This window comes from Phaenicophaeus curvirostris, chromosome 2 (genome assembly GCF_032191515.1).
Source record: "Phaenicophaeus curvirostris isolate KB17595 chromosome 2, BPBGC_Pcur_1.0, whole genome shotgun sequence".
NCBI lineage: Eukaryota > Metazoa > Chordata > Aves > Cuculiformes > Cuculidae > Phaenicophaeus > Phaenicophaeus curvirostris.
Genome location: NC_091393.1, coordinates 101,779,152 through 101,791,221, shown reverse-complemented (window position 1 = coordinate 101,791,221; position 12,070 = coordinate 101,779,152). Strand labels below are relative to the sequence as shown.

Sequence of the window (12,070 nt, the reverse complement as noted above, 5' to 3'; positions counted from 1 at the left end):
AGTACAAGCACCAAGATTCTGAGCTCTGAGCACCCTCTTTGTTAACATGCCATCCCATTGGCATCTTCTAACCCCATCGCTGAAAATGCAAGAGAAAAACATCTACCTATCACCTCAACGCCCAGCTACCACCTTGAAGAATGTTTGGTTTGAGGTGTCTTTGACAGTGCGTGCTTTGGGCTTGTGTGTATGTGTAGGTAAAGTCTAGGTTTGATTTAGAATATTAGAAACACTTCCCTGCTTTAATTTAAATCATCAGTCATAAAGAATCCAAGAAATCCCTGGAGACATAAAGATCTCCTTCCTAACTGCTCATAGTTCTAGGACACTGCTGTTGCCTTTCTTGGTTTTGTGTTTTGTTTTGTTTTTTTCTTTTTTTTGTGGGAAAGAAAATGAGAAAATCATATTCTTCTGGCAAGAAACTAGCCCATAACCATTCAATTATTTCAGAATATTCTTTAAAAATAATTGTGTAGCTGTTCTTCCCTTTAATCTTCTAGAATTAGCGTCACATACATTTTATTATCCTGTGTGTCCCATAGGATTCTTCTTTTTTGACTTCAGTCATAAATATGAAAGAGGTATAAGGTTTTACTTTCTACATCTTCTGATGTATGGGGCTAGATGCTTAAGAAGGTCTTTGGAAGAGCAGTACATAACAGGTATTCATGGCACTGTTAACACAGTAGGATTCTTACACCTCTACATATCTGTTTAGATGACAAACCGTGAATCGTAATGTAAAGAAACTAATGTTTTTTTTACGGGATGGAAAGATGATTTTTGTTTGTAGGAAATATTATGAAACCACGAATGGCTACAGTTGGGTGAAGTTAAGATTATAAAAAAGAGTCCTGTTGAGATAGACCACAGAGCAGGAAGAATAACAAGCACTGGGCAGTCTCCTCTGCTTAACCAGCTGAGTTAGTCTATGGATTTGTAGATTACAGAACAGCATTTTCTACTGTGGTTCATCTGTATACATCCCAATAATCTTTGCTTTAAGAAAAGGATGGTGAGAAAAAGAAGAGTAAAACACTACCAGAGATGTACTTTGCTCGAGTGCACTGCGATGCCTTTCTTGTTTTTTTATTAATGTTTCCTTCTCAAGAATATGAATCCATGCAACTGCATTTTCACATGTGATAGTGTATTACATTCACAGAATAAAGATTTAAGAAAAATTTTAAAAATCTTGCAGTCTTGTACCACAGCTACCTGTGGGCTTGGTACTCCTTTGTGTTCCTCTCTTTAGAGGTGTTTTTGGTCCTCCTAGATTTTGTTCCTTATGGATCCCTCCAAATTTGGAGCTGTGGAATCGTTCCACAGTGTTCATCCCCTTCACGTGATCTAGCTGGGTCAGAGCCAAGCTGCAGGATGAATTTCAGATTTGGGTCCATAATGTTCTGAAGGTTAGGTTGATTTTAAGTTGCTATTTAACCACCTTGTTCCTCATTGGTTTTTCCTCAACTGCACGATCATTCTATCCCTAGAAATAGTTTCCTGCTATTTCTGGCTGCATAAGACCACCAGGCCCAATGCAACCAAGAAGAATATGGACAACAAGAGCTTGGTCTCCAGAGGCTTTCAGAGAGGGAAAGCAGGGTTTTGGAGGCCAATTACATGAGATTCAACAAGGTCAAATGACAGGTTTTACACTTCAGACACAACAATCCCATGCAATGCTACAGGCTTTGGGAAGAGTGGTTGGGAAGCTGCCTGGCAGAAAAGAACCTGGAGGTGTTGGTCAACACCTGGCTGAACAAGAGCCAGCAGTGTGCCCAGGTGGCCAAGAAGGCCAATGGCATCTTGGCTTGTATCAAAAATGGTGGCAGGGCCAGGGAAGTGATCATCCCCCTGTACTCGGCACTGGTGAGACCACACCTTGAATCTTGTGTTCAGTTTTGGGCCCCTCAGTACAAGAAGGACATTGAGGGACTGGAGAGTGTCCAGAGGAGGGCAATGAGGCTGATGAAGGGGCTGGAGAACAAGACTTATGAGGAGCAGCTGAGGGAACTGGGGTTGTTTCGTCTGGAGAAGAGGTGGCTGAGGGGAGACCTTATCACTGTCTACAACCTCCTTTTCAGCAAGGTGGGTGTTGGTCTCTTCTCCCAGGTAACAAGTGACAGGATGAGAGGAAACAGCCCTGAGTTGTGCCAAGGGAGGTTCAGGCTGGGTATTGGGAAAAATTTCTTTACTGAAGGAGCAGTGAGGCACAGGCTGCCCAAGGAAGCTGTGGAGTCACCATCCCTGGAGGAGTTTAAAAGATAAGCAGACAAGGCACTTCGGGATGTGGTATAGTGGGAATGGATGGTGATGTTGGGCTGATGGTTTGACTGGGTGGTTTGACTTCCACTAAGCTGGGTGGAAGTGTTGATCTGCTGGAGGGTAGGGAGGCTCTGCAAAGGGATCTGAACAGGCTGCACTGCCGGGCAGACTCCAATGGCATGAGGTTTAACAAGGCCAAGTGCCGGGTCCTGCACTTGGGGCACAACAACCCTATGCAGTGCTACAGACTAGGAGAAGTCTGTCTAGAAAGCTGCCTGGAGGAGAGGGACCTGGGGGTGTTGGTTGACAGCCAACTGAACATGAGCCAGCAGTGTGCCCAGGTGGCCAAGAAGGCCAATGGCATCTTGGCTTGTATCAGAAACGGCGTGACCAGCAGGTCCAGGGAGGTTATTCTCTCTGTACTCAGCACTGGTGAGACCGCTCCTTGAATCCTGTGTTCAGTTCTGGGCCCCTCACCACAAGAAGGGTGTTGAGGCTCTGGAGCAAGTCCAGAGAAGAGCAACAAAGCTGGAGAAGGGGCTGGAGAACAAGTCTTATGAGGAGCAGCTGAGAGAGCTGGGGTTGTTTAGCCTGGAGAAGAGGAGGCTGAGGGGAGACCTCATTGCTCTCTACAACTACCTGAAAGGAGGTTGTAGAGAGGAGGGTGCTGGCCTCCTCTCCCAAGTGACAGGGGACAGGACAAGAGGGAATGGCCTCAAGCTCCACCAGGGGAGATTTAGGCTGGACATTAGGAAAAAAATTTTCACGGAAAGGGTCATTGGGCACTGGAACAGGCTGCCCAGGGAGGTGGTTGAGTCACCTTCCCTGGAGGTGTTTAAGGCACAGGTGGACGAGGTGCTGAGGGGCATGGTTTAGTGTTTGATAGGAATGGTTGGACTCGATGATCTGGTGGGTCTCTTCCAACCTGGTTATTCTATGATTCTATGATTCTATCTTAGGGTCTTTTCCAATCTTAATGATTCCATGTGGGAATGCTGCAGAGGGAGGTGGCTTCTGGGTGCTTGACAAGAGTGGGTGGGCTATGACTTTTTATGAAGGCATGGAGTGATAGGACGGGGGGCAATGGGCATAAACTGGAGAAGGGCAGGTTTAGACTAGACATAAGGAGAAATTTCTTCACGTTGAGGGTGGTGAGGCCCTGGCACAGGTTTCCCAGGGAAGTTGTGGCTGCCCCATCCCGGGAGGTGTTCGAGGCCAGGCTGGATGGGCCCTTGGGCAGCCTGGTCTGGTGGGAGGTGTCCCTGCCCACGGCGCGGGGGTTGGAACCGGGTGATCTTTGCGTCCCCCTCCCTCGCAGCCCTCCCGACGCGGCGCTGAGCTGCGTCCCCGGCTCCTCCCCTCGCCCCCGCGGGGCCGGGGCTGCGGGCGGGCCGGGGCGGTGCCTCCTCCCCACGGGAAATTCCCCCTGAAAAGGGCGGCGAGCGGCGGGTCGGGGCCGGCCGTCCCTCCCTCCGACACCGAGCGCGGGGCCTGGGCGGCGAGCCCCGCCGAGCGGAGCTGTCAGCATGGCCGGTGAGCTGAGGGGGCGAAGGCGAAGCCTCGGGGAGGGTCTCGTCTCGGCGCTGCAAGAGGAGAGGAGAGCCGAGCCGCCCCTCAGGGGCGGCTCGGCTCTCCTCTCCTCTTGCAGCGCCGAGCAGGCAGGGTTGGGTAACAGTGCGGGAAGAGGGCGGCGGGGCTCTTGCCCCATCGTCCCGGCATCTGCTTTTGATAATCAAGCCGTATCCCTGTGGCTCGTTAAGCAGGATTGTGGGAAAAAGTTAAGGAAGAAGCGTCGTGGTCGGTTGCGACAAGGTCTGAGCTGACTGTCGTGGCTCGGAAGGGGTCTTTAAAGTCTTAGAATTGTGGCGTTAATACGTTTAGGTGTTAAGTGAGCGTGTGGGGCTCGTAGCTGGGCTGGGGACAGAGGCACCGGCGCTCAACAGGATCCCCTTCGGGTCGGAGCTCAGCGATGGAAACGCAAATGAATAAGAAGCTGAGGTGGCATAAGCGCACATTAGCGGATAAGGGGCCACGCGTTGAGTAATTACAGCAAAAAGCACAATTAACCTTCTTTAGGCTAAGTTAAACCGAACTTGCCAGCCTTTCGAAAGGTGCTTTGCCGGTTATCTTTCTTAAGGTTTAAAAAAACCCAACCCGAACTCAAGACTTGGTAGTGTTAACTAGAATAGCATTTCTAGGGGGAGTTGCTCTGCCGCCCCAACCCCACGATGTAGTGGAAGGTGTCCCTGCCCGTGAAACTGGGACTTTCATCCATTGAAACTGGATGGTCTTTAAAGTTCCTTCTAACCCAACCCATTCTGTGAAAACCTCTAAGGATGCGTGTGTTCAGCTGCCACTTAGCAAAATATGAACTTTCACTCCTGTAAAACATACGTGTGCCAGCCCTCAACAGAAAGAGAAAACAACTGCGTTTGTATAGAAGCATTTTTTAAATGTTATGTTGTATTGCAGAACGGCAAAACTGAAGAGGTAGCTTTTTCTTTTTTTTTTTCTTTCCTTTGATAATGTATTAATATAGTTTCAGCATAATTAGGAACCAGATAAGGAATTTTTCAGTAGGGGAAGTTCATAACTTCCTGGTACCAGCCAGCTTTTGTAGTTTTTTTTTCTTTTGGTTGCTGTTCCGTAACGTAATGTGATAGTAAAGAGGAAGTTCGCAAGCAGTTTTGTGTCTCTGTTAGAATCTGCACAGCTTATGGAGTCCTGGGTAGATGACTGCTTTCTAAAATAAAAATGTGTTTACACTTCCAGTTATTTTAGATTGAGCTAGAATGTGCTATAACGAATCTTCCACCATAATTCCTTTTGTCTGAGCTGTTGCAGGAGGTTATAAGCGTACAGATTGTCTGTGCTTGCTTTTCAGACACAGCTGTTGCTGTGGAGGGCACAGGGTCAAAACTGATCTGTGCAGAGCAGTGATATCAAAGCTGAAGAGCAACACTTCTCCTGTCTCTGTCTCCCTGCAGTCACCTCGGATCATAGGGTTCAGGGTGATACTTTCACATCTTCCACAAAGACCCGCGGCTGCTTTGCTCTCACGCGCAGATGTTGCCAAAAGTCTGTTCACAGGGCACCTGGCTGGGAAAGAAAATTACAGGTTGCGTAGTCCCTTCATTCCTGGCTTCCTTTGAGCAAAGGAACAAGACAAAACACACAGACCATTGATCCCGTTGTCGCTTTGCTTGGTGGCAGCATGTCACACTTTCTCCCTAATGGCACAGGCCACGTTAAACTTTAAACCATTGCAGGTTTCTCATGTGGAGATCTCTGATGGAAATGTGGCTCGGGGTTGTCTTTTTGTACTTTTTTGTATTGCTCAAAACAGATGAGAACAAAACAAACTTTCAGTTTTTGAATGAGTATAGGCTGGCTAAACTCTTGGAGCTGTTACTGGTCGTACCTATTTTCTTTGTGTATGTAGTTGGGACGCTTGATCTCCCATATTCTGTTTGAATAAACAATTTAAAACCGAAAAGGACAAGAAGCAGGCTGTCAAGTTTACCTTAATGTTTCTATTGATAGCACCTGTATAAGCAATTATAATTAATTACAAATGCGAATTAAGCTCTTAAGCACTTAAAGATCTAGCTAATCTTTCATCTGGTTTTCTTCTTTTTCAAATGCTTTTCTGAGTAGTTGTGGGGAGGTGGGTAATATAAGTACCTGTGCATTTCTCTTTCAAAACTAGTCAGAGTTTGTTTTTTGACATAGCTCATACTTGTTTGACCAACACAGCAAGACCTGTAGAGGACAGGTTTTTAGCAACTGTGTGGGAACCAACAGACCTCTGTGTGCGATTGTAGACTGAAATAATTAAGACAAGCCACTTCACAAGCGCATTTTCAGAAATGGGGAATGCTGATCAGCCCTCAGCTTTGCTGCAGAGCACTGATAATACCTTTAGTTCGCACACACACACTTTGAAGTGTTTCCTCTCTGCCTGAAAGACAATGACACTGGTAATCATGGTAGAGATGATAACGTGATTCTTAAATAGAGTGAGAGAGAACCAAGATAAAATGAAGTTTAATCTCTGGAGGCCGCTGCGTCATTGAGCTTTACCTTGCCACAGGCGCACCTGCTGTTGAGAAGTGGGTTTGCCTTCACTGGCATTTGTTTCAACCACAGCCCTTGAAGATCAGTGAGCCCCAAGTTTTAAAATAAAGTGTTCTTAATAGGTGAGAAAAAAGTCCTCCTTAGCAAACATTAGTAGGGCGTGAAGGGAAATGACTGGTTAAAGCAGAGAGTTAAAGACTTGTAGCAGTTGTGTTTTATAGTAGTTTTGAACAGCAAGGGTCTAGCTAGTTTTGACAAATGTTATGTACATGGGTGTACGTGCATCTAGTTAGCAGCTATGTAAGCATGTCAGTCTCTAAAGTAAGATGATTAGTAGGCCCTTTACTGCAATTTCATCATTAGAACATCTAAAATAGAATTTTGATTTAGTATGTTGATGTGTGTCTGTATTTGTGGCGTGTTGTATTCCATAAGAAATGGAAGGGTGAGATTCTTTCTTCAATGGAATGGTGGAAATGGGAGGCTGACTGATCCAGCCGTCACTCCTCACTGGTGGCAGAAAGTTCTCCATCTGGTCCACTGGACTGTAGTGATAAATACAATAGCACAAGTAAATTTAAGTGTGAAAGTTAAATAGCCATTTGCTGGGGTGTGAGCTTTGTTTTGCGAGAAGCTTGGACTTCTGCTCTCTCTTAAAAGTCATCTTTATGTCATTTCTAGCCTTTTTTTGATAGCGATGCCTGTCTCACCACCCTTTGCTCGACTTGCTTATTTTTCAGAGTAGATATACAAAGCTTATCTAAAGGAGAGTTAGGTAGAATCTGGGAAGTATGTAGAAAAGGCATCATCCTTGTAAGTGACTGGACCAAGAAGAACAGCTCGTGTATTTTGTGTGACACCGCACGGTCTATTTTCAGAAAATTATTTAAAATCTAGTTGGTGAGAGGTGGTCAACTTAGATATTGCAGTTTGATAAAATATTTAAAAGGGATATAGCGAGTCTTAAACCGTTGTTCTCAAAGTTTGACACCAAATGGAGTTTAAATGTATTATGTCTTTTTAAAAGGCATTCAGCATTTGAGAAGGCACACATTGAGGACAATTCCAGCATCAGAGCTGCTCTCACATGCTGCCATTCCAGTTATAGAATCACCAAATACTGGGTTGGAAGGGACCTCAAAGATAGTCTGGTCCAACCTTTCTTGGCAAAACCAGGATCTAGACAAGAGGGCCCAGCACTCTGTTCAGCTGAATCCTAAAAGGGTCCAATGCTGGGGAATCCACCTCTTTCCTAAAGAGATTATTCTAATGGCTGGTTGTTCTCCTTATGAAAAAAAATTTCTCTCATGTCCAGTTGGAGTCTCCCAAGGAGTAACTTGTACCCATTACCCCTCATGTATTCTATGTGACTCCTAGTGTAAAGAGGGTCTCCATCTTCTTTGTAGCCACCTTTTAAATACTGGTACGTGATGATAAGGTCTCCTCTAAGCTTTCTTTTCTCAAGGCTGAATAAAGCCAGTTCTCTCAGCCTTCCCTCATATGGCAGGCTTCCCAGTCCTTTGGTCATCTTTGTGGTCCTTCTCTGCACTATTTCTAGCGTGTCCACATTTTTTTTTATATGGTGGGGACTAAAACTAAACAAAGTATGCCAGGTGTGGCCTGACAAGTGCGGAGTAGAGTGGGATAATGATTTCTACATCTCTGCTGATGATGCCTTTGTGTCCTGTTAGCTTTCTTTGTTGCAGCAGCCCACTGTCTGCTCATGTTGAGCTTGTCCACCAGGAACCCCAGGTCCCTTTCAACAGAGATCATAGCCTGTGCTGTGCTGCTGAATTATGTTTTCCCAGGTGCAAGACCTTATGCTTGCCCTTGTTGAACTGCATGAAGTTCTTGTTGGCCCACTACTCCAATCTGTCTGGATCTTCCTGCATATCGTCAGCCAATTTCATCAGGGTACACTTGATGCCATCATCCAGATCGCTTGTGAAGATGTTAAACAGTGTTGGGCCCAATATTGGTCCCTGGAGGACCCCATTTGTGGCATGTTGTCAGTTTGAAAAGGAGCTATAGACCAACACCCTCCAGCTTTGGCTTGTCAGCCAGTTCCCCACTTGCCACACAGACCACTTGGCCATACCATAACACATCAGTTTCTCTAGGAGGAGGCTGTGGGGAAACTACATTAAAAGCCTTGGAGAAATCCAGACAGACCATGTCCATTACTTGCCCCACATCAACCTAACAGGTTACTTCGTTGTAGAAGATGATCAGGTTTGTGAAGCACAGTTTGGTGAATCCATATTTTCCCAATCGTGCTCCGTTTGTCTGTAGGTGTATTTAGGTGTGTTATAGTTGAAATGTACATTGAGGTAAGACCAAGGTAACATCTTAGAGATGTAGTTGTTTTCATCCCTTACTTTCTTTTAGGTTACAATGTTTTCCTACGTTTGAGTATGAAATGCTGTAGCACTGGGAACATTTTGCGATCAACAAATCCCAGGCATAAAGTTCAGGTTTCGTGTTGGCAATTATACTTAAATCATTGTAGGTGGAACAAAAGAGAAGTTCTGTTATGAAGTTAAGATTAGAACCCACCCATTTGCCCAAACTCCAATGCTTAGGCTATAGAGACATTGGGCAAAAGGAAGTTGGGGATCTTTTACCTTTTTAGCACTTTCAATATATTAAGTAACTATTTTGGTTATTATGTCCAAGCACTCTTTTTAGTGCTGTGCCACAGAATGTTGCCAGTCATGTTTGTGCTGTACAATGTGGCTTGAGTGGGTTGCTGTTATATGAAGGTGACACAGAGCTCAGCAGACATTTCCATAAGCTATGTTGTTCTGATCGTGCAGCACTATGATGATTCAACTTCTACAATATTTACTTGCTCTCTGTTATTTGTTTTTCACATGCCATCCCACTGTTGTCACTTTTTGATTGACTATTCTGTTTGATGTTCTCAGTGAGATATATTAAGTAGCTTGTTACTGTCTGGCAGTAAAGCATAATCTGAGAAGTACTTAACACTTTTGCAAAGTTAATATCTTCTTATGCCCCCTACCCCCCACCATTTAAGAGCTCTGCTGTCTCCTATTCCTGTCTCTAACGTACATTTCCTGAAAACCTCTTCATGACAACTGCCCAATAGCTTTTACTGAGGCTTCGTTGTTTGGGGAGAAACTGCAACTAGAAGCTGGCCCTCTGGGAAGTGGGCAGCTCAAGATGTAGAATTCAATGCCAGCAATCAGATATTTTCTCAGCCCACAGTGACTGTGTTCAACTTAGTAGGGTTTTTTTGTTTCCATAATTTGCATAGTTTCTGCTTCACTATAATAGGAACTAAGTCAATTAATTCTGAGGAAACATACTGACTTTCAAAGGATGTTTAAGAGAACATTGGATTGATGGTGTCTGTATTTTGAGAAGCCAATTATTCCAAAGAGTGTGATAATTAAAAATACCAACCGTTCACTCTAAATAATTTGTTTTCTGTTGCATAAAATCCTCTTTCATCAGGCATCTACTCTCCAGTACCTAAAAGCAGCCAAGTCCTAGGAGAGATGGAGGGGAGGGTGTCCTTTGCTAATTGCTTATTTGGCATTGATACCTGAGGCTTCATTTAAAATCTGTTGTTTCCTTTCATCCCTTTACCTTTAGTGTATATATGCCCATAAAGAAAGAGTGGGTTGCCTGAGAAGGTAGAGCAAGTGGAAAGATGGTAATATCAAGCAAGAAGCCTAGATACTCTAATTCTTATATATTCTGCTGCTTTTTTAAGCTCTGTGGAGTACTAACATTGAAAATATTTTGTTTTTAAGGTGGCTCTGAGCCCTACATTGAAATATTTGAGCAACCCAGGCAAAGGGGCATGCGCTTCAGATACAAATGTGAGGGAAGATCAGCAGGCAGCATTCCAGGAGAACACAGTACTGAAAACAATAAGACATTCCCTTCCATACAGGTAAATACTGCTTTTATCCATGAATAACCTTTGCTGAGATTAACATTCTGCTTTAGCCATGGGTTTGATTTGATGCAGTAAAGAAAATGCTTTTCACTTCATGTTCTGTTATCCTTCCCTTGGTATGCAAATGTAGTTGCAACAGAGTGGAAAAAGTTCCTTGGTCCTAATCATTAAAGATTTTGTTTCAGATTTGCAAGAAGAGGAGGAGGTGTAGACATAGTTAACAGTGCTGGTAAAGAAGGAATTCAGTTCACGTTGTGTAGGAGCCATTCATTATTAGCTTTTTCTGTATGCACATTTGTTTTGGTTTCTTAGTGATGTGACTTGGGTTTGTTTTTACTGTTTGGACTGCAATACGAATTTTGGGAGAGATTTGAAGGAGTTTACATACAAAATTTGAAAGGGTTTTGAAAAACTCCTGGGTACAACATGAAATAAAGCACTTTGTACTAGTGAACAAAGTAAGAAAATGTCCTATAGCCAGTGATTTGGTAGTTAGATTCTGCAAAAGAAACTACCATGAAGTGTGAAGTCAGAAGAGGATACAGAATTTAAGAACAAGGTAAGAAAGGGGAATTATGTGGTCAGAGCACCTGCAATAAAGATGAGCTGTGTGGTTGCCTTACCAGAATGAAGGGATTCAGAGAAACCTAAGCAGCTGTGATTGAAGCAGGGACAAATATACAGGCAGCAAAAGTGGAATGGAAGCACTTTGGTAGTAGCTTTTAAATGTGGACAGAGGAATGTGTCAGAAACCATAGGTGGGGTAGGCGAGAAGAATTTCTGGCCTCCTATTTGAGGTTTAAGTTGCTAATGTTTCCTTGATCTCTTTCAATTTGGAGAACATCTTTCAGAGATGAGATTGGAAGAGAAGGCTCAAATACAAATGGGAGATTAAGAGCACTTGCCCTCATGGAAGTACATTCCACTGCCCAGGAGCAGAAGCTGTGGGTCTGTTTTGCAGTGTGTGCAGGTATAAAAAAAAAAAGTGAAGCCAAAGACAGACTCTCTGAAATGACAGAGGTAAAAACGGATACAAGAGACATGGAATCCAAGAAATAATGAGATGTTTTAGGCTGAAGCATAGGCTCTTTAGGAAGAGAGCAAGTTAACGAGGGCAGTCATGTGTTGAGTAGCAGAGTGAGCCTCTACTATATAAACAACTGTGGAAGCTGGTCTAGTCCTAAAGCCAGAATTACTAAGGGAAACGCAAACAAGGTCACCCTCTTGGCTACCACAGTGCCAGGTTTGGTGAAGAAATGCAGGAAACAGAGATCTTGCCAGGGAAGGTGAGGCATGATAGGTGACCGTGCAATCCTGGCAAAATTTGTCCTTTCATTTAAAGGTGACTGTTGATGACAGAGCTGATTGTTACCGATAGCAGGTGATTTCTAGGTGAATTCCTGCCTCCCTGAAGCCCGTAGGAGGGTTTATTGCTGATCAGTTGCTAGGGGAGTCCCCTCTAGAGATGGAAACATGAATGAGGATGAGAACAGAAAGGCCAGGGAGAGATTAAATTTTGTGGTGCGGTTATGATGAACATCAAGGAGGAACTGGAGAATGAAAAGTGGCTAGATCAGGCTTCAAGTTCAAGGCACTGGGTGTGAAATGAGGGGAAAAATGATATAACAGATGTAGAAGGCGAAGGAGTGATACAAGTGTCATCTTAAGGACAATAAGTTACAGTGGCTTGTATGAAGGCCAAGAAAGAAGCCAAATTGGAAATGGAAGAAGCCAACAAATCATGAAAGCTAGAAGAGCACAGGTCAAATCAAAGGTTTGAGGTGTCAGCTGAAA

The 12,070-nt window shown here is 44.2% G+C and overlaps 1 protein-coding gene across 1 annotated transcript in view; it reads left to right on the top strand.

Annotated features, from left to right (window-relative positions):
- The first annotated feature begins 3,703 nt into the window (after window positions 1–3,703).
- The window catches only part of REL (REL proto-oncogene, NF-kB subunit), a 34,621-nt gene continuing 26,254 nt past the window's right edge, over window positions 3,704–12,070 (top strand). The window contains exons 1-2 of the mRNA XM_069850204.1: window positions 3,704–3,801; window positions 10,128–10,270. Coding sequence (XP_069706305.1) covers window positions 3,795–3,801; window positions 10,128–10,270 — 150 coding nt within the window. The 5' untranslated portion in view covers window positions 3,704–3,794. The remainder of the gene's footprint in view (window positions 3,802–10,127; window positions 10,271–12,070) is intronic.